General features: G+C 37.8%; 1 protein-coding gene across 1 annotated transcript in view; it reads right to left on the bottom strand.

The window, feature by feature from the left end:
- The window catches only part of lepr (leptin receptor), a 44,544-nt gene extending 19,240 nt beyond the window's left edge, over window positions 1-25,304 (bottom strand). The window contains 6 exon segments of the mRNA XM_061738735.1: window positions 1,540-1,718; window positions 2,154-2,280; window positions 3,553-3,753; window positions 5,771-5,823; window positions 7,173-7,218; window positions 25,234-25,304. Coding sequence (XP_061594719.1) covers window positions 1,540-1,718; window positions 2,154-2,280; window positions 3,553-3,753; window positions 5,771-5,823; window positions 7,173-7,174 — 562 coding nt within the window. The 5' untranslated portion in view covers window positions 7,175-7,218; window positions 25,234-25,304.
- Window positions 25,305-27,263: the final 1,959 nt, after the last annotated feature.

Raw genomic sequence — 27,263 nt, 5'->3', positions numbered from 1 at the left:
CGTGTAACGTGGGACCATAAATCAGCCTTTATTCTGGCGAGGTTGCAACAACGGGAAAACTAGTGATTTTGTACATTCACTGAGTGAATATTATGAAAGTAAAATATATATTTCTCGCTAGAAATGTAATCAAAACGCATTTTTATGCAGAAACTAACTCAAAATATTGATTTTATTCACTAAAAAATAAGAATTTTTTGGATTCAGTCCGCAAATGACGACGAAAAGCATTCTGGGAATTTTTTTGGTCCCTAGATCAACTAGTGAGGATCGGAAATCTCTACATCCGTAGGGGGAGATTCATAGCCACTACACTACTTTTCTTCACTACCCCTAGGTGAAAAAAGGAATTGGGACACCACTACCCTCACGGGAACGCGCAAAATTTAGGGGTAGGGATGAAAACGAGGGGTAGTGATAGTATTGGGACAGGGCCTAAATCTTAGCAGAAGGTAGAACCAGAAGACCTGAGCACAGCTGAAAGTTTTTAAAACTCAAGATCCATCTCTTTCATTTAGCTCATGTTTAAGCTTTTACTGTTCTTCATTTAGGATTTAAGAATATTTAAGAGTTGTATGTACCTATTTGTTTAATTAATTGTTTACTTATGGGTTTGATGAACTTTAATTTCTGTTCTTCAGTGTTTTCTCAGTGATTAAAGATGGTGTTTTCTCCGTCTCTGCTCTATCGTAGATATAGTTGGTATATAACTAGATGTGTGTTAGTGTATTTATGTGTGTGATTGTGTTAATGTGTGGGGGTGGTCGAAGTTGAATGTGTCTTTGTCTAATTGTCTGTTTTTATTTTATTCCTGTAAACCACTTTGGGTTGCACAGGTTGTATGGAAAGACTATACTAATAAAGTTTGATTGATTTACTGATTGAAGCAACTTTTGAACAGATCAATTGCTGATTATGGTTTAAAAGTATATATACTTCTTTTTTCAACTATTCATAACAGCTGCAATTGTGTTTATATGGATCTCCTCCATTATCGGGGTGTGGGGAGGTGAGGAGTGACACTAAACGGCATAAATCAAGACAACAAGAGCTCTGTGCAGATTACCCTGGCAAGGAAGAAAATAAAACACGTTCAAATGAATATACGGATAAGATGGCAAGACTCCCTGAACTGTATCTTTGAGGTAAATGGCAAAGTTTTTTAGACAAGATCAGATAAATATCCAACATTTTGTGCAACACTTCCCTTAACCTGCACCACAAAAACATCAGGCCAGAGGTGGGAACACCGTGGAAAGGTCACCGGTTCATTACACGGTCAATGCAGCAAACAAGCTGTGCACGCTCACTCTCACAGTTAATTCAGAAAACACCAATCAACTCAGCAAGCGTGTTTGAGGAGAAAATCCTCTAAGACGGCAGGAAAACAAGCAAACAAAACGTAGAGAAACCAAGTCAAGATGTGAATCCAGGAATCCTCGTGCTGCGAGACAGACATGCTTAACCGCCGCGGCGCGATGCCGCTTATAAATGATTCAATCAGGGAGACTAAAGACCTCTCCGCTCCGTCTTCCTTACCAGGTCGGGGGGGGATGACGAGCAGGACCGGTGGAGCCGCCTCATTGGAGATGCTGACGGTCACCATGGCGACAAAGCCAGAGGTAGGTTTAAGAGTGAAAGAGCAGGTAAAGGAATCGTTCACTTCACAAACAACAGGATTATCAGAGTCATTCACCTCCGTGTTGTTTTTCTCAGACCTGGAAATGGATGGAAAACATTTTCTCAGAATATAAAAACGGCTTCTTCTCTGATTCAGAATTTATGACATGGAGCTTATTTACAAGACTGAATAATGTTTATATTCTGTAAAACAGCTAAATAAAAAACTTTCTGTACGTTTCTGAGGTTGTCAGGTTTCATATCCAGTCCAGTAAAACATTGTAAGTGATTCGGAACGGCGTTAGGAGCTGCACATCATCTTCCGTCCCAGTTAAATGTGTAAGTCAGGGATAAACAGGTCTCTTAATTTCTCCTGCAGTTTTAAACCACTTTTTTCCCCTCTGCTGATCAAAACATGCTTAACTGACACTGAGAAGTCAGGAAAGACTCGGGCAAGCACCTGGACTCGTTTGTTCACTCGTGAGGAGCCAAGCAGAGCAGAAACTGTGAAAGAAGAGTAGTTTTATACTCACAGCCGCTGTAAGCTGACCGCCAGACGGCCACTGTACAGTCTACCAGGCGGCTGGCTGCGAGGCTGAAGATCACAAGTTAAATATGTCCAGCTTGCATCAATTCGGCACAACAGGTTCAAACAGGAACCTGAAAAATAAATTACATATAACGTTCATACATAGTACATACAGTAGTATGTATGATGCAGCCTTTGTCAACTACGCCCCAAAACTATGGAACACACTGCCCAAAAACATCAGGGAAGCCGAGTCAGTAGAAATCTTCAAAAGACAACTTAAAACCTTAAGCATGAGATATCCGGGGGACAAACCGCGCCTTAGTTGCCACTTTCCTTTTATCTATATATCATTGAATTTTACTGTCTGCATTACTTTTATACTTTTAAATGTTTTTATATGATAATTTTTATCTTGTACTCTTATTTGTTGATATTTAGGGCCCGAGCACTTACAGTGCGAAGGCCCTATTGTATCTTTAGGAATTTTTTTCTTTCTTTCTTTTTTTTTTTCTTTCTTCTGACGAAAGGAGGGCCTTTTTGCCCCCCTAAACGTGCCCAAAAAGTCACCAAATTTTGCACGCAAGCCAGGCCTAGCGAAAAATTTGATATTTAATGTTTGGTTCGCATTAATGGGCGTGGCAAAATGGCTCAACAGCGCCCCCCGGAAAACTTTGTGCCTCAAGCCCCACAATACGGTTCGACGTACATGCACGAAAATCGGTACACACCTGTATCATGGCACAACTTAAAGAAAAGTCTCTTGGCGCCATGGCCGAAACCGAACAGGAAGTCTGCTATTTTTAATGAATTGTGTAATTTTGGCGCAATTTATGCCATTCCTTCGGCAGTTAATATGGCCCGAACCGTAACGTGCACCCAGGTGTGTTATACATCAAAATATGCGTCTCCATCCTGCAACAAGACGCATTACTTTTCTCTTTAAAAAGTGTTACCGTGGCGACGCTAGACGCCAAAACGCACGCCCACCCTTCATCTGATTGGTCCATATTTGATAATTCCCCCAAAAGTCACCAAATTTTGCACGCAAGCCAGGCCTGGCAATAAATTTGATATTTCATGGTTTGCATTAATGGGCGTTGCCTAACTATTATTATTATTATTATTATTATTATGCTTGCCATAAAAACGACTCTGCTTCAGAAGCCGGTCATGAGACCGCTCTGACCAGCTCATACTATCCTCACTGCATCGTCTAAAACATCTTTTCATTATCTAAAGCTGCTTCATCCTATTCAGGACTGAGAGCTCCATCGCGGGATGCTTGGCAGTCCACTGCATGCAACAAGACTTAACAAGTTTAACGAGTTTTCTACGTCAAAGACAGAAGATGTTACCCAATGATGTCACCAACAGGGACAGGTACAGCCATAAACTCTTACCACCAGAGAGCCGCGGGGACAACGGTGTTTCAGTGGTGAAGTTCCTGAAGCCGCAGCAGGAATGGTGTGGGAGGTTTGTAGTGGAGCGGCTCGTCTCAGCGAGGTGAGTAAGAGCTGAGTCACAGCACAGCTCATCCTGCCACGGGAGGCTCAGGGCACCTGAGCCAGGAGAGGCTCCCCCCGCAGGCTCCACTGCAGCACCTGCTCACATACAGGGGGACGTTCAGTGAAGCTGCTCCAACCCACGGGGGGAAGAGAAAACTGATGGTTCTTTTATATTTATTAACATACAGTACAAACAACAACAAAAGACGACATGGAGTTACAATTATATGTATCAAGGTGTGTTTGTGTGTGTAAATAGTATAATGAAAGTAGATAAGTAAATAAGAATATTAATTTGAAAAATAAATAAACAAATAAATAATTATCATATAGAGTGATATAATATAGCACAATATAATATAAAGTAATATATGTAATACTATAATAGCATATAATATAATAATATCCTAATATAACATAATAATTTTTATAATATTATAACATATAACAAAATGATATCACCATACTATAATATATAACAATATAATAATGCTATAGTTTAACATACCAAGCATTTTTAAATTTTTATTTTTATTTATTTTTTCTTATTCCCCTTTCCCCACCCCCCTTGATTAATTTTGTTTAATTCTGTCTAATGTGATTTAGAGTCAGGGGTGATCGCATCTTGGACCGCAACCATAACTGATGTTTTTTAATGATAATTTAAAAGTTGGTTATTATTTTTCAGAATTAAATAAGTCATATCATAATCATTATCTTTTCATGTTAAATTCCTCTAAAAAAATGCCTCCTTTCAGTGAAAGAGTTTTCAGGCCTTTTCATTTTGATTTTAATTTCAGTTTCACAAAAAGTTTTTAATTAAATTTGCTCCCTAAGATGTAAATTCCTCTTTGTTTTCCAATCTGAATAGATAAAACACACACTGGCTGGAATTAGTCTCCCCAAAAAAGGACAGAAAATATTGTGGCTTTCTTTATTGCAGCTGAAACCGGAAAACTCCTTAATGCAACATTGTTTTATCAACTAACAACTTCTGAAGAACTTTGTCAAGACCAAAAATGTTTGGGAAAATAAATGACGCCTAAATTAAGATATACAAGACAGTCATCTGCATAAAAGGGATGTTTTAGAATTCAAAACCCGTTATTTCAAAAACTTAAATTAGAAAGACAGTCTCATATTAACTTTTTTAAAATTTGGTCCTTGTTTTTTCAACAAGAGTCTAATAAAAACAGGATAAAAGCTGGACCACTGCTGTACAGGATAATGCACACACTGAACAAAACAAATTCAGACATTAATGACTGTGCAGCCAATTTACCCGTCGTCCCCTTATCTATCATGGAGTGAAGTGTAACTATATTTTCTTCCAAGACTAAGTTGAAACATCATCACCTCTACGTTTCCAATCAGCTGTGGAGACATGAAGTCCCTGATGAAAATGACTCACATTCAGAGTTTCATGTTATTGTTTGTTTTGTTTTTTTATAATTAATCATTCTTTTTTCCCATTCAAATGAGACGCTGGTTTGGCAGCAAACACTGTGATCTAAAGAAAGGCAAAATCACAATTATTTTGGTAATAACATTAAAACCATGCATTATATGAAACTATCATTCACTGACTTTTGTAGCATGTTGCAATGTCAGGCTTTAAAAAAATGTTGAATAGTTAATTGAATTTTGGTCTTGATAAAAAAATGTTTCACTTAATAAAACTTAAATCTGTGCCTGAAGTGTGCAGGTTGTTCAGAAATGATTGTTGTTTTTACTTTCTCTCTTTATTTTTGTGGTAGTTGGGAACCAAAATGGAAACCATCTTTAAAATGTGATGAACTGCACAGCTCCAGCTCAACTTATGGTTATGTCAGGCCAAAGTCGGGCCAGAGTAAGCAGCACCACCACGACGTACAGTTTACTGATCGTGTCATTTTCATAACGGTTTCAGTTCACGTTCAGTTCATGAATATTTCACTGAAAATACGCACATTCTCTCTATTCTCTATTTACTCCACGTAGAAGTGGAGACATAATCAGATTTTCCTTGACCCAAAAAAAAGAAAAGAAAGAAAGACAAAAAGAAAAACTAGCACAACCTACAATAAAATATCCTACAAGACAAGACAAGAAATAAGTAGTATTGGAAGCTCACCGCGCGACACCAGGAAAACCGGCGTCAGGACTGCCCACATCGTCAAGTGAATCCTGGAGAGAGACAAACGAGAAGCTGATGGAGAAACTGGATGATCAAGAAAGTATTGGTTGATTAGCGTTTAATAAGTGTTAACTTTGTGGCACATTTCTATATCTATAAGATCTTCAATCTTATTTGTTATTTACTGTCTAATTATGTCTTGCCGCTTTTAATGTCAATGTAAAGCACTTTGAATTACCTTGTGTTGAATTGTGCTATATAAATAAATTTGCCTTGCCTTGAATTGCCTATATATAGTTGGATCCAACTTTAGTTGTTATCTGTGAAAACTCTCACCGATAGACGCTGACTCAACTTCAAAAGGGAAAACATCCTGGTTATCACGATGATATTTTTTGCCACATAACTTTACAACTGAAATGATTTCCAAAGAACAATAGCTTATCAGCAAACAGACTGGAAAATGCATGCCATTGTGATTAATACAGTAACTGGGAATTTTCTCAGCTCATGTCATGACTCAACGGACACAGTCTTTGCTGTTGTGAAAAAACACACAACAACAAGGTATGCCACCGTCACTGAGTCATGTTTCCAGTTAGGGCTGTTCGATTAATCGATTTTAAAATCGTAATCGCGATTATGTAATTAGAACGATGTTAAAATGTGAAAATCGTAAAATCGATTTTTCACTTTTTTTTTTTTTTTTTTACCTTGTCTGCACACATATTAATGATTGATACCATATTAATGATTGATGGAATAGCAAATGTAATGACTGACATTACACACCTCTACCTCCTTCATGGGTTGCATTATTATTTAGCATGCAAAGACCCAGTTTAGTTTAATTAGAAAATGTCTTGTTTTATTTATTTTGAAATATAACTTACTGTATGTTTGCAAGTGCTGATTTGCTGATTTTTTTTTTCAGAGATAAAACTTTATATTTTATTATATTTTTTACAACTTTTTTTCGAGTTTTGCACTTTAAAGTTTGCACTTAAAGCCCAATGGGGCAAATGTTCAATAAAAAAACAGCATATTTGAAATCATTTCTTTGCCTTTTGTCAATTCACAAAATAATCGTAATCGAAAATCGGATTTTGAGAGAAAAAAATCGAGATTTTATTTTTGGGCAAAATCGAACAGCCCTATTTCCAGTTGATCTTTACAAATCAGCTCCCTTGATCGGGTACTTTTTCAGAATTTTCATGATTTTTGTCACTTTCAGACTGCAAAGAGTAAATAAATAAATTTCTGATGGTCAGATGTTTACATCCCCCTGGATGAGGGAAAAACTGTCCACCGTGAGTTTACGCATGTCTCCCAGTCTCTTCAGTCATCTGAACTCAACACCTCAGAAACAGAAGGCTGGTTTATTCTCTGCAGCACTCACATTGTGGTGGACGTAGTGCTGGTGCGGTCTGGCTGGCCTTCAGTCACTGAGGAGAGACAAGAAAGAGAGAGAGAGATGTCAAGAGGCCTCTGGAAGTGATGAAAGTGCATATCACTAAACAGCGTGAACACCACATCAACTTCAGAATCCAACAAGGCTGTGCTACTCAGTAAAAGTGCTGACAGCTACAGTAAAAAACATTTTATAAACATGTGGATCGGTCGCACAAATGCTACTGCTATTCTGTTTCGTGTGAAAAATGCAGTGTGCTGTCGATACGGAGCCTGGTCTCTGATCTTAATCCTGCTGGTATTCTGATTCACAGCAGATATTTGGCCACGATAACAGTTTCCAAGTAAGTCAGTGTTTCTCAATTCCAGCCCTGCATGTTTTTAGACGTGGCCTTGCATGAACATGCCTAATTCTTATTGATGGTCCTTATTAGCTTTCCATCAAAACAAGTCTGTTGTTGACACACACAGCTACTTGTACCATGGCGTGCTGAAGCAGGGTTGTGCTTATAACATGCAGGACATGGGGGGGGGGTACTGAACATTTTTATCAGGATCCAAAGCGGTTTTGCAACATGACGTTACGAAATAGCGACATTAGAAGAAGAAGCAAAGTCGGAACTGAATGGATTTGAAATTCAAACTGAGAGGCTGCATTAAAAGACAACGGGGTACAACTCAAACAAATCCACTTGTAAAAACAGATCTCTCATTCACGGGAGCACCCTGCACACACATGGAAAAAGGCTTCATTTGTGGAGGGGGAAAAAAAAGCAAATTCTTTAAGGATAGAAATCATCACGTTCATGGCAGGTAAACGGATTAAGTTAAATAAGAAGAAGTCATCAGATTATGATATTTGCTGAAGCAGAAGCCTGTTGCAGTCGCTCTGATCAAATTGCGTCAATATGTTTTTTCTTCGTCAGTGTCTTTAAACATTTCTCTCTGCCGGTTTCAATGCTGTTCTGTTTATTGGGTTTCTGCTGGTAGTGCTGGCTTTTCTTTCTTCTTTTTAAACATAACTCATGATGAATAGCCATGACTGGCAGCACCGTGCTCGCACTGGTTCCTGGTTCCACTGGGAACCAGTGTCCTTGTGCATCCAAGAACATGCACGTTAGGCTCACTGATGGTACGTCATTTTAAATTGTGGACTGTTTATTTTTATGCTTCTATTTTATTACTTTAGAGAGGACTGTAATTTCCATTGTGCTATAGCTATGCCGAACATACAGGACTGTCTCAGAAAATTTGAATATTGTGATAAAGTCCTTTATTTTCTGTAATGCAAAAATGTCATACATTCTGGATTCATTACAAATCAACTGAAATATTACAAGCCTTTTATTATTTTAATATTGCTGATCATGGCTTACAGCTTAAGAAAACTCAAATAGCCTATCTCAAAAAATTTGAATATTCTGGGAATCTTAATCTTAAACTGTAAGCCATAATCAGCAATATTAAAATAATAAAAGGCTTGCAATATTTCAGTTGATTTGTAATGAATCCAAAATGTATGACATTTTTGTTTTTTTTTTTAATTGCATTACAGAAAATAAAGAACTTTATCACAATATTCTTATTTTCTGAGACAGTCCTGTATAGCGTATCTGACAATAAAGCTTGAAACTTAAACTGAAATTTGAAAACTCTTCCTTTTTACTCCCTATTTTTCTTATCTTCAGTTCTCTTGAGCTCTCCCTCTTCAACTCATCTGCATTAGAGGAATTTTTCTGATCATTACGATTGGTCTTTAGGCTTTGAAAAGCTAATCTGCTGCTTCAATGTGTAAACAACTTTCCGTTGTCACGGCTACTTATTACAGCAGAAGTTAAAAAGTGACAGAATTGGAGAATGATTACCAGGAGAAATCCTCAACGGAGAACAGCATCCAAACCTTAGCAGCTACATCTTGAATTTATTAATTTGCTTGACCAAAACAAGCAGAACATGAATTAAAAAAAAAAACACAGCTCTGCAGGCTTAACGCCTGGAACGTTGTGTTCAGTAAGGCGATCACGTAGGTCCATCTCTCAGCGTGCACCAAAACTCATCAGTGCTTAGAGCAGTCTGTACACGTGCATGCATGTGTAACTGGACATCCAGCCAGAATAACAACGACATACTAAATGGATTAACTTTTGGGTTCTAGATTATGAAGACAAAAGAAAAAAATTGGACAGTGGCTCATGTTTCCATTAAAAGTAAATTCCTGTTATAATCATCAGGTGTAGAGAAACAAAGCCTCCTAACTAACGCTGGCACATCTATGGCTCTGAAGGAAACAGCCACCTGTCACCTTGTTTTGCTTGGGTATTGTTTAGCTAAATAGACTGAAGAACAGATTTGATTTCCCACTTGGTGAGCCTGACTGGAAAAATACGGACGTACCGAAAAAACAAACTTCTTCGTCTCTCACATGAAGTTAACCTGTCCATCTCCCATCAGTTAAGCTCCTACCCCAAATCTCCTATATAACAGTTCATACGTCCAACCATATTTTAAAGTCTGTTGCTCGTTGAAGGTTTTAAAACACATACTTTGATATAAAAAGGGTCTGCTAATGGAAATAATGTTATTCATTGCAATTAAATATAAAACAACTTTTCATCCAGCAAAACTTTTGCAATTTGCATGACTCTTATTGCCAATGTGATTATATTGGGATATAAACATGCACCCAATTATGAGACTCTCAGTTAAATCTCCCGAGAGACTTACTGTCTATCAGGTATCACATTTAAAAATTAGAAGAAGAAATCCTCGCTCAATTCCAACGCTACCTACACATTTTTAAGCCAATCAGCATACCTGTCACAGTGTAAACAGTCACTAAATATCTGCCAAGTCTATCTCATGTCATGGTTTCTTACCTTAACAGAGGTTTTGGCTGGTGCATGAATGCAGATCTAAAGAACTACAAAATGATTTTCCAAATGGATTATCATATATTTCTCCAACACCTCCTACCTAATAAAGCTACAGTGATGAGCTGCATAAGAGTGAAACTTATAACGAAGCTCTCATGAACAACAAATACATTTATTGAATTGTCCAGTTTCTGGTATTATATAATGTCTCCAGTTGCAGCTCATCACTCTCCAATACGCCTGTCAACTGAATGTATACGAAGACCTGGACAAATCCTGTGTGACATCACTCATATATACGTGCTTTTGAAGCCTCATTTTCAACCTCATATTGCACATGTTACAAATGGGCAAAACAAACAGGTCGGGGATGAACTAGCCTAGGTTGAACTAGCCTGGTATGTACAGGAAATCGAAATCGGCATCGACCAAATGTCAAAAAAGAAAACCTCCCATGGAAATAGCTCTAATTCAAAGAAATACCCTCCCAAATATCACATAAATCTTTTAACGCTATTACAAAGGGGTCATTCAGGCGATTCAACAATCCAGTTAATTGCAAAAGTGTAAGGAAGCGCTTTTTGCGCCTTTCCACGTCTCTGGCAGCGCTGCATCTGATGTAGCAATCTAAAGCAATCTCAATCTAAAGTAATCAAAATCTAGTTTCCAGATGTTGTTGGCCTCATTGATACGATGTAGTTGTGCTTTAACACTACTTAATCATTATATATTACATGAGGGCTTTGCCTCTGGATAATCATTTGACCGATCATCCACTGCCTTTTCCAATCACAGGTGAAAATAACAGCACATTAGAATTATAATCTCTTTAAAATATGAATGACTATGCTCAGTTGCATCTTTGTTCACAGCTCAGAGGTCAATACCACACTAGGTGATGATTAGCAAATGTGATGCCAGCAAGCCAATCAAAACTCCACACCCCTAATTGTAAATAGATTCTGTTGCTTTATATTATTTTGCACGATTCTTCCACTATACAGCAGTCATGAATGTCAAATCTAGCAACGGCAACCTAAAGCATTGTTTTCATAAATACTTATGTTTAGTTCTGGTGGAAAATTTGACAATAAATAATAGAGGTCAATGGTGATTGACTCATTAAAGACGACACCCCCAGTGGTCAGTGGAGGATGTTGCATGCTCTATCTGTTCTGAAAAACATTTGCCTCCAGCACCAGAGGCTCTGTCTGCTCCTCTCTTCCTTGTATTCAACCTTGTCGTAATTCAATCTGGTGTGAATCACTACCTGCCAGTCTGAATTTGCTTTGGAAAGTAGCATGCAGGAAACTTGACAAGCAGAAACTTGTCATGGGGCCAGTTTAATACACGCAGAATTGTTATTCAATAAATGTTATCATATAATAATGATTATGGCAGTGATAATAATACTAATAATAATAATAATAATAATAATAATAATACATATTTACAGAGACAGCATGGCATGGTATATATCAAACAATACAGGATGGAAGAGTAAAAATTTCAAAAGGAAAACCAAGACTGCCAGTTTGACAGGATGAGGAAAGAGCGTGTTGAAGTTCAGTGGTCATAAAAAGTGAGACAGACAGGTAAAGATGATGGAAGTGGGTTCTTACATCGAACTTTTGCGGGTTTCCTGTATTCCAGTTTATCCAGGTGAGTTACGTCCTCGCACCTCCGTCACAGTTCAAGCTCTTCAGAAAGACCAGGCGGGAGATAATATTTCCCTAATAAAGGTTTTCAGTCACCCATGGAGCCTCCTCGTTGACGCACAGCGCTGCCGAGCTGCCCGACGCTCAGACACTGAATACCAGTGTGTGTGGTTTAAAGAGGAGGCAGCTCTGACTCTGACGCTCAAACAGCAGCTCAGCCCACCGTGCTGCGTTCATGACACCTCCGGGAATTATGCCACCCACGGTTCAGCTACAATAACTCTTACAATATTAGTGTTTTCATCAGAGGTGTCAAAAGTATTAACATTCATTACTCAGGTAGAAGTATAGATACTAGAGTTTAAAAATACTCCTGTAGAAGTATCAACTCAAGTTTTTTACTCAAGTAAAAGTATAAAAGTACTGGTTTCAAAACTACTTAAAGTATAAAAGTAAAAGTAATGTAAGGGGGGGGAAAGCCATTAAGGACAAAAGCCATTGATAATGAATGCATCTTAGTATAATGCAAATATTTTAAAGAACCATATATGTGTACTATTGAGCATTAACATGTGTTTCAGAGAGCAGGAGATATGATGACTAGTTGCCTATAGTTTTTTTTAAAGGCCGAAATGAAATAGAGTAACGAGGTTGTTTTTAAAATGTAAGGAGTAAAAAGTATAGATAATTGCGTGAAAATGTAAGGAATAAAAGTAAAAAGTCGTCTGAAAAATAATTACTCCAGTGAAGTATAGATAACCAAAATTTCTACTTAAGTAAGGTAACGAAGTATTTGTACTTCGTTACTTGATACCTCTGGTTTTCATGTAGTGTAGGCCTACTCAAGTCAAGTATAGAACTTAAATATCAAGTTTTAATCCTTAAATGAAACATAAATTGAAAGAAAAAGAAAATTACACTCATAAAAAAACAGATACGAGTATGAAATTACATCCTGTATAAAAGGGGGTTATGTTGTATATGTCTTGTAGGCTGCAAATAAAATATGAGTGTAGATTTTACTAATAAATCATTGTCTTTGAGTAGCCTACATGCTGCATTCAACAAGTAGCCAAGTATGGCAGTTATCTTCAAAATAAAAACGATTTGGTCTTAATTCACAACAGATAAGTGAAGTTACTGAATATGCTCAAGAGATAATTAACCGTCCATATGTAACCATAGAGTGAACTCTTAGATAAGCATATAAAGCTATACACATATTTATGCATAATAAAACACAATTCTCTGTGCGCACATATGCCATATCTCATCAACGGAAAGATCATCCTTTTTCTTTAAAGCAGTACTTGAAAAAAGCAGCCCCATTCTTTTAAAGGAGCCAAATGAAGCAATTACGTATAGTTAGCTTTTTAGTCTAAATTTTATAGCACCGATTTACAACAAACTAATCTCGCCGTTTAACCAGAAAGCACTCAAAAACTTTAGAAAATTAAATTAAATCTAATTAAATTCAAATAATTTTCCAATTCAGTCCAATTCACTATAATTAATGCAAAACCCAATTCATTCAAATTGTGTCCAAAATTCTAAATTAATTTAACGCCAAATTATTAAAAAAAAGAAATTTGTGAAACTAAGGAGCCCAAAACCTTTTATCAATCTATATCCTAGTGATTTTTTTGATTTTTCTGAAAGATTTCACTTGGAAAATAATTAAGACTGATTGAATCTGCATCCAGTTTGAAACCTTAAATGTCTTTCAACTTTGGAAAATGTAGGTTTGAAATTGGAGTCAGCCTCTGAGGACTTAATGTGGCTCCAGGTCCAAACACATTGTCGTTCGCTTGTGGGTGCCAGAGTGAAACAGAAGCTGCAGCACGATCAGACTTTCTGACGTATAAGATGTGTCACTGTGGGCCGACATAAAACTACCTCCGTGAAGGGGAGGAGATTCATTTGCAAATGAACTTGCGTCACGATGAAGGCGCATCACATCAGTTTTATAGCCCAGTGATCTTTACTGAGATGGATTTGACTCTTTGTTTTTTCTTTTTTTTAAGTAGCTCGGCATCCGTCTGCCAAAGAGTACCGCAGTGCATCTGATTGTAGACACAAAACAGCTGCACAAACAGAAACATGAATTGTTTTTTCCTGCTGTTTCATTAATCTTTCATCACTTCTGATGAGAGCAATAACAGGATGTAAAAAATGTTTTACATGAGTTCGAAAAAATAATAATCCGTCACAAATGATAAATGGTTTTATGGCATGCGACTCATAAGGTTGTACTTAGAAAGCTGATGAAAACTAGCTGTAACTACTGTGTTGACTTGGATAATTATCAATAGCTCAGGCTAACAACATTTCTCATAACATTGTATGCAGGGTTATCAGTGTCAGCCAAGTACTTCCTTTTTCAGCTAGAACCACAGTATGTACCAACATTTTAGCTTCAGTACAGTCAGAAACTTCAAAGTCTTGAATCCAGTCAATTTCAACTAGTGATACCATCTGAAAGGAAACTGAACTGAACCAAGTAAAGCAGTGCAAAGTAATTTCACGATAGATGTGTTAGTAATTTATAAGTCTCAGGAGTTGTTTTTGGAGTAGATGAATCCTAGCATCATCGAATCGCAGAGGAAAAAACAGTCTGAATTTGTGCTCAGTATCTTCAAGTCATTCTTACGATGAACATAGTGATCTTAAAGGACCATGAACTTGACTGAGTTTAGATGGCCGGGTGTAAATCCCACAGTCACTCTCTAGGCACCATTAACTTGAATCCGGAGTTCAATGATTAGGTGGAGTGACATGTGTTAGAAATCGATGTGTCTGCAGAATTTTACTGTTGTTGTCAAGAGAGAGTAAGTAGTTTTATTTGTTTTAAATCATCCCACTGCCTATTTCAGCATTTGCAGTTTGCAATTCCCGGGCAGTTTCTCTAATAAATCAATGAGTTGTTTGCTTTGGTTAAAATTCAGAAAATAGAGCAAAATGTACTAATTTCCTTACATTTACTCTTACAGTGCTTGTTTAGTCCAGCTATCTGTCAAAATCATCAAAATTGTTAACCAGCTAGGTTTCAGGTTAAATGAATTTTCTTTTAATTTTCATGTATCACTATTGGTTGGTTGGGGAAATTACTGCAGAACTATTAGACTATCATCAAATTATCAAATGAGTTTAGCTCCTTGCAGCACATCAACACAAGGAGGTAACACACAGCTCCATGCCCTGCAGCATAAACGTCTCTGTGCTCCATCCGGGGAACCCACTCATGAATATTTTAACTCACGCAGCACACAAAGAATCCTCTCGGGGGATGCGAGGGGATTACATACCAAGAGGATGATGTCATGCTCGGAGAGTGGTTAGAATGATGTCACTGAAGGGGAATGAAGTCATCTCTTCATTTTAAATGACCCTGTTGAGGAGCGACTCCTGAACCCCCAGCATGAAGATTAAAAGGTTTAATGTCTGCAGGAAAATCTAAGTTTAAATTATGGTTTTGTGACTTTGAGGATTTTCAGTTGTTTTTCTGTTAAAGGAGAAGAAATTAAGCAAGGAAAATAAGGTAGATGTTCTGTAAATATTTCCTTATTTGCCATGGTCACTGCTTATATTATATAGTTTTAAAGGAAACTTTTGAGAATTTCCCAATGTTTTTCCCTAATCCTAATAAAATCTCTAGAAGGCAAACACTTTCAACAATTCCTGTCATTAAAATCAACGTTGTCATATGCTGTATTATGTCCTTTGAAATCCTTTCTGTTCATGCAAAATCATTTCATTGCATACCACCTTGTCATTGGGTTGTTTGAGTTTAGAATGAATGGAGATACTATTACATTTTACAACTGGCTGAATAGAATAAATAATTTAAAAGCTACAACATGCAGTGGGAGCGACCAATACACGAAGCTCCGGCTGAAACTCATTCATTCATCAGGACCAGGCAGAGGTCAATTCACTCAAGCAATGCTAAACTTTGTACACACCAAATATTTGGTCTAAAGAGTTGATAACGTTAAATGATTGTTTGGTTCAAAAGAGGTCACCTAAAGTGCTAAAGTGTATTGCTCATGGCTTACATAATTCATTCAGTGAGTCTTATTAGTGAAAATACTCATCAGTTAATGCAAACACCAGTCTTGTAGCTGCAAAGGGCCTAAAAGGCTGATATCTAGCTCTCTTCTCACTTAATCTCACTTTTAAATGCATCTCTCATGAGAGTACGATAACAGCTCTCACCTTTGTTTTTGCACAATCACAACTGATTCAAGACAGCTGCATGAAATCACTTAAGAGCGATTATTAAACCCTGCATTAGTCTTTCTAATTTATCTGGCAGAAATAAATGGGGAAAGAAAATTAGTGGAGAGCCACTTATTGTGTTTTAGATGACATAGTCAATGCAACATGAGGGCTAAACCCCTTGGTCTGCCCCCCTACTGGAGCTTATTCATTCATCTACGCACATTTCTTGATATCTGAAAACATAGACTGTGTTCTTGCAGCTCAGGCTCCCCCGGGAGGAGGAGTGGCCTTCCTCAAATGGGAAGAAAGAAAACAAATACAGAGAAAAGTGGAGCAACACTGAACTGTGAAAATACTGGCTAGATTGTGTTCAGGGTTGATACATATAAAAATGAATGAGGCTTTATCAGTCCCCTCTTTATGGGTAGCAGCATGTACAGTTAGGTCCAGAGATTTTTGGATGATAAAAGACGTTTTATAGTTTAGCCTTCTACACCACCAGAATGAAATAATCAAGATGTTATACGATGTGTTGACTGTTTAAGAGGTTTTGCTGCAGAACAGATTTGCTCCTCTATCGAAGGACTCTGGATCTCTATCAGCTGACCATCCATCCCAAAGCAGCAAGGCAAGGACTGAAAACCTTTTAAAATGTAAAAGGCCACAGGGAACGCTAAAGGCTTGGCCTGAAGCTCCGATTGTGGGAGACTCTGCCGTAAATGATGTACAAAGGATGAGCGGTAAGAACACTAAAGTCCAGGATATGGTCAACAATCTGTGACGAACATCCTTCTGCATACAGGGTGAGACGATGTGTCCAAGCAACAATCGGAGGTTCTGAAACAGGATTTTATTGGATTATCAAACACAGTGAGCTCGCTGAATGCAGCTGTATCCGTCAGTGGACCTGTACCACCCATCAGAGGAGGAGAGGAAAGACTCAGCAGGTTGTTGGTACTGAATAAATGGCTTTTATTGGCACGTGCTAACCCATTTATTAATAATTTTAACATTTTTGGGGAACACAGGCATCTTTTTTAAGGCAAATAGATTAAATTTTAACAAGTCAGGGGTGAAATTATTCACTTCCAACATATTCTTTCCTGCATCATCCATTTGAGCTTTGGAAAGGAGAGACATCAGAGGCAAGAAGAGGGGTCCTTATTTGCCTCCAACCCTCTCAACACCTCCAATGACCAGGACCAGGGACTAAAGACCTGAGTAACACTCTGGATAACTTTGGGCTGACTCAGCATGTAAAAGAGGCCACGCACTAAAGAGGACACACTCTAGACCTAGTGATCTCTAAGGGTCTGAGCATTTCAAAAGTTGTTTCAACAACAGTGATCTCAAAACGGTGTATAACTGAAAACAGAAGTGAGATCTTGAATTGAATTGTATTGTCTTTATTGTCATTGTACCAGTACAACAAAATTGGCAGTACAAACCCTTAAAATGCAGAAGAGCTTTAAAAGACACATTTATGACAAGATTACATACTGTACACCCACCCACACAAACACACACACCATCGCAGTTTAAGGAGACAAAACAAAAAACAGTAGATTGCAGAGACCCTTGCATGTCATTACTCTAACACAGATGGAGGTTTATAAATAAAGGTTTTTGTGGTGTTAAGCACTGTTATAGCCTTTGGATAAAAACTGTTTTTAAATCTGTTAGTCCAAGCCTTCAGAGACCTGAAACGCTCGGACTAACAATATTGTACAATGTCACCGGGAGACCGAGGTCCTGAATTTTCATGATGTCAGAAGTTATTATTGTACGAATGACCATAGATTTTAATACCTGGATGAAAATCCTTCGGAGTCAAGAAGGCGTTTCTTGATTGTTGGTTTTGACAATGATATGGTTTCCTTCTTCAAAGTCTTTGTGACTTATGTTGATGTTCTTAAACAGGTCTTTAATCAGCAAGGAAAGAATTGTTATCATCCACTTAAATTCTCCTCTGTGTTCCTCCAGATCTTCTGATGTTGTTGAGCTCACCAAAGGTTTGTTTTTTTGGTTTTTGTTTACATAAAACTGCGGATTTGGCCACATCTGTGGGTTTTGCAATCTTGCCTGTAAATTTATGTTGTTTCTTTTTGTTTTGTTGGATTGTTTTCATCTATATACCATCCCTGCCTTGCATTGAAACCTCCTTGGACTTCATAATAAGCTCATAAGCTCCAGTCAGGCAGCTTTAAATGCCAGCTCAGCACCAGATACACCAGATATCAGCTCCAAACCTTTTATCTGCCTCATTCATCCTCAGGTAATTCATCGTCCGAATTTAGTTACTTTCCTTGAAAGAGCCTCATTTTTGTGAAACCTCTTAAATTAAATCTGAAAGTCTACACTTTGACAATATTGATTGTTTTGTCTCATCTCATTGAGGTAGTGGGGAAAAAGCAAAAAAATAAATAAAAGCTCTGCAATTATAAAATAAGATAAAATATTACAGGACTGTCTCAGAAAATTAGAATATTGTGATAAAATTCTTTATTTTCTGTAATGCAATTAAAAAAACAAAAATGTCATACATTCTGGATTCATTACAAATCAACTGAAATATTGCAAGCCTTTTATTATTTTAATATAGCTGATGGCTTACAGTTTAAGATTAAGATTCCCAGAATATTCTAATTTTTTGAGATAGGATATTTGAGTTTTCTTAAGCTGTAAACCATGATCAGCAATATTAAAATAATAAAAGGCTTGCAATATGTCAGTTGATTTGTAATGAATCCAGAATGTATGACATTTTTGTTTTTGTAATTGCGTTACAGAAAATCACAATATTCTAATTTTCTGAGACAGTCCTGTATAATACTTTTGGATCTAACTGTAGATATGCCTTGCCAAAGCATTTCATAATTATGTTCCAGTTCATTGATCAATAATTTATATTATCAAGCACTGTGTTTTCGTGTTTGTGGAAGGTCCTTGAACTGGATGTCTTTATTTCTGTTGGAATGAGTCCCTCGGTCAATATTCCTCATGCTGACATATGAACCGAGAGAAGGCCTGTTGAGCAGAATAAATCATTTAAAAAAACATATAAACCAACTTTCTTGTTTCACCCTGAATGTTTTTTTTTCTTAATAATTATCTGGTATGAACTTCTGTTTCAGTAAACATGTTTTTGTCATTAATGAACATCATGATCATAGTACGGGCTGCGAACACTGGCAAGAGAGTGTGATGGCTTTTGCAGATCAAATCTGTCTCGAATGTCTCCTTGCAGGCTATGTGACCTAAAAGCCGAGCTGCTCCTGCCTTTTCTCAAGCGTAACATAAAGCAGAACAACACTCTGGACACATCATCCAGATACTGATGTAAAATAAGTGCAATCAGATGTATTTATGGGAAAAAAGTACAACTTGTAAAAAGATTTAGACGCCTTTGATTTGAGGTTTACAGGATATGAGGTTTGGCAAAAAAGTTACATTGAAAATATCAAGAGTTTCACTGCTGATTCCTTCTGTTTAAGATAGAAATATTTAGAAATATTTATTTGAACAAACAGCAACTCAGTCTTTCTTAAAGGGGTTTAAGTTAAATGTTTGTGTTTTAACATTTGAAAGTTTTGTCTAAGGCTCCAAAGAAGAACTTTTGTCTACCACTTTTGGCAGTGAAAGATCAAAAATCTTCAACCACAGATTATGAAATTAAAAAAAAAGAAAAAGAAAAAAGATGAATGTATTCCTTTAGCAGGAATCCAGTGTTTGCCTTCCAGTGTTTATGTATACCACCATGAAACTACAGTATGCCTTGTGGCTAGTTTGGCATCAATCATTGAACAAGCAGCTGTAACAGAAGTTGCAGTTCATCGACTGACCACTAGGGGTCTGGCTCTAGAAGCAAGTCAATCTCTCCTGACTCCCATGTTATAATGTCCAACTTTACAGCAGAATTGACTTGGACTAAAGGTGAGAAAACCACTGTTTATCCCTGACTTCATCAATAAAAGATCCATAAACTAGATTATATGACACATACAGATTACAGTCAAAATAATAATCCTGTACTCACTCACGACACAATCAACCCACCCACCCCAAAAACTGCACTACGTAGGTGCAAAGGAGGCAAAAATAGCATCTCACAGGGGGTTAGAAACTATTTAATTAGTCATTTTACCTAAAAAACACGTCACTTGTTACAAACACCAGCCAGGAGAAAACAAAGTACTGCCTTCTGGGGGTTTGTGGTTGCATTTTGTGAAAAACAGAGATTAGCTCCAGATGTTAGCATCCGGTTATTCATCAGGAAGTATTAGAGACCACAGCAAAGAGCCTGAGGGAGTTGAGCTGAAGATCTCTTTGCCATCTTGGCACCATTGCTTTCTTTTATACCTCTTTCTACGTCACTCTTAAACACCTTCTGCACGCATCTTGCAAAGGTGACATATAAACACCATATAAAATCTCATTTTATGTTCTGTGTAACAAAAACCACAATCACAACAACCTGATAGTCACTCATTCACCCACAACCACAGTGTTACCCCGGGGTAGACTTTGCTTGAGCACACACATGCACACCGTTCATAACAGCCCACTCACTTTCTCTGTTGAGACACAAACAAGATTATGAGGCAATGTGTCTCATCTTCCCACCTTCAGTGACAGAAATCAAATAAGAGCAGAATTGCAGAGAGATGGTATTTGTAGGGAAGAAGGTTATGATGTGACTGGTTTTGCATAATCAGGTTTTATTACATACTACTAAAACCAATCAAGTGCAGCGGATTTCCATCTGATGACACAGAACAAGTGCAGTGAGTGCTTTCTTAATAAACTGCAGTTACACTAAATAAATTCTCTGAAAGGGAGGTTACTGACTTGGTGAAACGATCCAAAAGTGTCAAAAGAACAGCCTTAATAAGAGCTGGATGAATTCTACATTAATGCTAAGTATAGGTGCTTCGTTTCTGAATGTTTATTTGGTTTATGAAATGAAGTACATAAAAGTCTAAATGCAAGAAAATGATAAGATAATAGAAGCAGAAAAAAAGGATTGTGCCAATTTTTGCTAGATAGCTCAGGCAGACAACTTGAGTGACAGTTGGTGCTCATATGGGACACTGTCTTCTACAGGGTTCGTTGCATCTGCATTCAACTGTTACTGGGTTTATTTGAGGAGCAATGAATGTGTGACATTTACCTACTGTATGACACTTAAATGGTTAAACAGTTAAACATAAACGGAATACCAATATTTGGCAACAGTCCTATTGATTAGTTTTTCGATGTAATGATTACACTCGTTCCCCTTATATCAGGGTCACCTCAGCCTGGTTGTAGCTCAGAAGAGCATATAGGTACAAGGGAATCTATAGTAGAAAAACAAGTTGTTGGTTTAAGTTTGAATTATGTATGAAATATTATGTTAATATAAAATAAAGCTGTAATGATTAATCGACTAATCGTCTACTGAATTAATGGCCAACTATTTCAATAATCGACTAATCGTCTTTAAAAAAAAAAAAAAAAACATCCAAATTCTCCGATTGCAGCTTCTTAAATATAAATATTTTTATGTTTTTCTCTGGTCCGTGACAGTAAATTGAATATCTTGAGCTTGTGGACTGTTGGTTTGTACAAAATAAGGATGTCTTCTTGGGCTTTGGTGAGCAGTGATCAACATTTTTCACAGTTTTTCACCATCTTATAGACCAAAAGCCGAACAAATTGCTTATTTTTATTTACTTTTTGTATCAGTAGCAGCTAAATATCAGCAGGAATTTACTATATTAATCTGGCATTGAAAAGAATTACAGGCAAAATAATACAGTTACAACTCATTAATAGCCCACATAGCAAATTATTTTAATTCAATGTTGAATTATGGTCAAAAAGGTTGATTTTTAGTTAAGGTCAACGATTGATGGTGGATCAACCATCAATTAATCATCCAATTCTAATACCACTGTCTTATCAATGTTGAGTCATATTCTGTTTGTCGCCGACCAGGCTTCAACATGGATTCAGTGTTTCTGCCCAAACATATTTCAACATTGATCACTCATATTCCTGTTGTGACTGTTACGTTGAACCCTTGATGAGTGGGGTAGAGAAAATAAGCTGGATTGGTGGTTTATAGTTTTGTGTTAATGGCGTTTACATTTAAATTTGATATTGATTATTGAGGTTTTGGTAATGTGTGTGCATGGGCTTGTGGTTGTGTGCAGCACCTGCTCAAGTGTGAGCATACTGTGTGCAGTGTATGAGTAGGGGTGGCCTGAGCTAGTGCATGACTCCCGGCTGGACTTTTTATCCCAGTTCGGCCCTGAACACACTTGAGTAAAGACCGAACTCCTCTGTATACCAGATTATTATAGTCTGTCTAACTAGTAAAGCTTGTCTGAAGGTGTGCTTTTACATCAGGGTTTACGTCAAAATTGTCAAAAAACAAAAGTCCAGACCTCAACTGAACTGCTTAAGTGAGCTACGAATAAAACTTCACTGAGCCGAAGCAATATTACCAAACTATCTACAAGCTGCTGAGTCATGGGAGTACTTAAATGCCGGAGGATTGTTGAAACATTCGCAAGTCACCTGAGAGACATTATCTCTTCAGCATGGCCTTTGACCAGTTTCAGATGCCTGAAGCTCCTACCCAGGGAGGAAGGGCCCACATAAGTGGTCTATGTGGTTGTTAAGAGCCACAACTTCTAAGGGGGGCCACATGATGAAAAGGGTCCCAAATTGGATTGGAACACATATTCCACAAAACCTTTTCCGTATGATAGCCAAGACATATTTTTCTTATTCCATATAATGTAAGAGATTTGTTGATGATCAGTTTCTCCGTCTCTATTATCATGTTCTTTCAGTTGTAAACAGTGTGTGTGGTTTGATGTTTGGGATTGGAGGGTTTTTCAGGCCACAAACAAAACCTTTTTTAGGGCCACCAAAATCATGGAGCTGGCCCTGCAGGGAGAAATGCAGGAGGCGCAATAACTTTTGATAACTTTTTGGTGTACGCACTACTTTTAAAACCATGTGCGTATCAGTCTGTGGGGTAACTTTGTGGAATGGTCTGGATGATGAAATCAAACATAGCACTAACTCTATAGAGTTTATAAACACATACAAGACAGCAATTCTTGACAAGTATAAAAATGGAGACCTCTAAAGAAAGTAATTTACCTTACATATGTATTTCTTTGATTATTATTTTGTTCATTGTGGATGGATCATATACGATACAAATATAACTGCCTGCATTCAAGGCTGTTCGTGGATCATTGTAGAGGTGACTGGGAGATTGGACTTTTGAATTTAGGATATTGTAGGAGACCGGTTCAATCATGACTGATATTGCTTATTGGTTGTTTGTGTTGTATTTATTTTTTGTTATTTTGTCTTTTCCTTCTTTTCGTTTCTTTTTTTTTCTTTTCTTTTCTTTTAATTTTATTTAATTTTTATAGGTTATATATGATATGATATGATATGATATTGTGAGGAAGGGACAGGACTAAATAAGCGTTCTGCTTCCTCCTGTTCCCTCTCGAACACATTGTTTTGCTGTGTGTTTTATTTTTGAATGAGACTGTTAAATTGTTTAGCTTTTTTTATATTTTGATGCTTTTCATTTGATTGGGTTTTGTTGTGTTCGAGACAAAGCCTACAATAAAATAAAACAATAAAATAAGATACAGTATAATGCTGCGCTGGACCATTCAAAAGCAAATAAAAATAAGCAATCTCCGAGGACCAGAAGTTTCACTACTATGCACATGAAGAGTCCAAGCAATGTAAGGGTTAAGATGAAAAGAGAATCCAGGAGAGAGAATATTTAAGACGTGAGAAGGAGCAAAGATTTGGGCTCACAAAGAGCTTCCAAACAGTGTAAAGTACAGCCCACAAACCCAGCCACGCACCTGGGTGTGTTCATGCTTTTATTCAGAGCTTACTCATGCTGAAACAATCTGCATCACTCAAGCTGCAGGCGGCAACATCCAGGCGGACCCACTCTTGAGTCATGCTCTCTAGCTTATCTCTAGCTTGTCTCTGTATCCTCCCTGCGGTTTGGGGATAATTCAATCAATCAACCAATCAATCAATCAACACTTTATTTATGAAGCGCTTTAACATCTCACAAGGCAAACAAAGTGCCGTAGAGGTGGATAACGATACACCCAAATAAAACCATAAAATACAGATAACTGCAGTAAGCAAAGTCAATAAAATAAACAATAAAAAGGCAAAAAGGCAAGGACTGGCCTCCTGGTCGTGCTGGCTGGAGTTGAAAGATGAGTTTTTAAAAAGAGATTTCAAATCATTGAAATTTCTGGCAGACCTCACAGAAAGAGGGAGTCCATAACTGCACCAGAAAAGGCTGCGTCTCCCTGAGTCACTGGAGAGGAGTCCATGGGAACCACTGAGATCATTTGATCTTCAGATCTCAGAGCTACAAGGACGGTGACTATGAAAGAGCTCAGAAAGATAAGGAGGAGCAGACCACCCAAACATATAAAAGCCAAGAGTTACATTTTAAAAATAACTATCTACAATTGGTTTGGCACCCTGAACTGTTTATATATTTATTTTTATTTTAGCAAAAAACTCTGAGGTAAGAAACATGTAGGCAGACCGGTTTCCTTTTGAGGATAATATTTTTGTAAATGAACATACTGTGCTCTTTCATAATTAAACTGCCCTCATCTGGCAAACCTTTACAATACATCAGTTCACTGTGTTTTATTTTCCTGTTTCTAATGTGTCTGATCACTGACTGCTCTATTCAGCTACCGCTAAATAAAATATAACACTGGAAATATGGCAAATTAAAGACAATCAAGTTTCTCCCTGATTATTCCTGTGGGACACACACAGCTACGCTGGCTTCAGTTTTATTGTTGATGCCAGAGATTGCGATATTTGAGAAGCCACCATCCTCACATTTGACAAGGAAATATGATGTTTAACTTTCTATTCAAACAAAAAGGAAAGAAATGTAGCGGTAGAGCAACAATGTATTGCGCCAAAACAGTAGATTTTTTTTAAAAAGTAGAAGAAGTTAAAAGTAGAGGAGACCAAAACAGTGAATATTTAACAAAGAATGACTGAGAAACATGGTACTGTGGAGAAACTTGTTATTCTGCCCGTGTTTCAGTTCTTTCTCTCAATCAAATATCCATTCATGAGTTCATAAGTAACTCTTGATTGGACCAAATACAAAAAAAGAGTCAGTTATGCTGTAGAGCTTGAATATTTAATTGGGTTTTTCTTACACTTTTTGTTTATATACTGTATATCAAATGCTGTAAAATTGAAACTCTCTTACCGGCAGCCTCGGTCCGGCAGAACTATTGGAAGTGTCACAGAGAAAAGTAAAGCTTCCTTGCTTGATACCCCAAACGTTTGTAGTGGCAAACTTGGAAGTATGTTGAAGTCCCACAGGGAGAGAGAGCTCTTTATGTGGAGCTGTGAGTCGCTGGGCATGAGGGGCTATTTCTGATCCACGGTGTCAGGATCCACGCCGGTCTCTCACAACAAGGCAGTCTACATGCATGTGTTTGCACAAATCTGACCGACTAAGTGCAGTGGAAATGCAGATGGCATGAGTGTCAGATTTTACAAGATCAATGTGACATCTTAGTGTGTGCATATTTATCATTGTTGGTGTGAGTACAAAGAGAGCTTATTGAAAGGCCTGTAGTCCGTCAGTCATCACTTTTCTTTTTTTGTTTTTTGTTATTCCAGTGTCTGGTGCAATTGATATTGGATCTCATAATTCCTGTTTCACCCTCCAACCAAGAACTACTTTTTCCACTAGCAGGGGTTCAGGATAAACTTTAAGAGCTCCATTTAGAGAAAATGTACTCAAGCGAAGGTCCAGAACATCATAATATATATATATATATATATATATATATATATATATATATATATATATATATATATATATATATATATATATATATATTCAAGTAGCCTCATAGTTGTATCAACATCTGCATCTGACTGTTATATTAAAAAAGTACATATTTGCCAATTAACATGTTTAACTTGAATTAAACATATTTTTTTCTCTTAAAATTAAAATATATTTTATTTTATTTTTCAAATGCTATCTTATTTTATTTCTCTACCAGCAGTTTGAATTTCCCCTTTTCTTTGTTAATTGTCTCAACACATTTTTATACTAAATTAATATAAACACATCTTAACAATTGAACAGTTTTGCAGTTTTTCTTTCTTCCCCTTAATCTTATGCCCCCACTTTCTGTTGTTCAGTGAGAGAACTGAGCTCTAACTTCTCCTGTCAGGACTTTAAATCTGGGCTGGATGGTGTCAGGTTCTCATACACATGAGAAGGTGCTCATTGTTGAGCCTGAAACGATATTTAGTTTTAATTATGTTCATTGTGGAGAAAGCTGCTTCACAGCTGTATCTGGACCCAAACATGGGCAGGATGTTTTAAGATGGTAAGTTTATTTTTCTGTGACTTCAGTTCAGACTTGAGTGGATATGTTTGATGAAAAACTTTGTGTTTTGTTTCAGTGGCGTTTCACTTTTGCACTTTAAACGCCACGGTCTCTGAACGTATGAGACACTGGTTTTGTCCCAGTGGGAAGACCGACATTAATAAATTGTCAGCGTGCCGGGTTTCATCCGAGCCTGATCAGCTGCGACGGGCACAGCCCGCACCGCAGCTCTCAGGCCGTGCTGCAGCAGTCGCTTTCCGATGCTTTTTCGAAAGCCCGAACAGTCCAGTCCAGCAGACACGACAGCCCACGCATCTACCATCCTTCAGCAGTAACGACGGAGCCGCCCGAACGGCAGCCTCAGCCGACCTCCCCGGCCGCGCGGACGTGTCAGGATAAATGAGCACGCCGCGCTCGCTCGCTCTGGGCGCAGACCCAATTAATCGATCCCTGATCCTGGCGGATCTAAACCTACTCTGTGCAAAATTAAGGATTTTCTCTGTAAATACACACCATTTCTCTTACTATTACATGTACAGCTAGCTGAGTGTCTTCTCCTCATTTGGTCGGGAGTTGCTATGCAGTCCCGCGGCCCTCGCGGCCCACATGTACAAAACTGAATTGTTTTTGCGGCCCACTAGATGGCGCTCGCGGCCCAAGTGTGGGCCGCGGCCCTATGGTTAAGAATCACTGCTCTACAGGGCCTCCTCTGCCCCATCACCCTTCAGCCCGCGTGTTTCCACTACGCTGTAGCGCCACACAAGAACCGTTGACTGAAAAATAGCGCCGTCGACCACCAGGTGGCGATAACGCGCATTTTTGGCACAACCTGATCTCACAAAAATCCGTGAAATGCCCACGACCTCTCACCACTATTTTCCGTGGC

Source organism: Cololabis saira, chromosome 13, assembly GCF_033807715.1.
Source record: "Cololabis saira isolate AMF1-May2022 chromosome 13, fColSai1.1, whole genome shotgun sequence".
Taxonomy (NCBI): Eukaryota; Metazoa; Chordata; class Actinopteri; order Beloniformes; family Belonidae; genus Cololabis; species Cololabis saira.
Note: the sequence above shows the minus strand (reverse complement) of the source record. Positions and strands in the feature narration are given on the sequence as shown.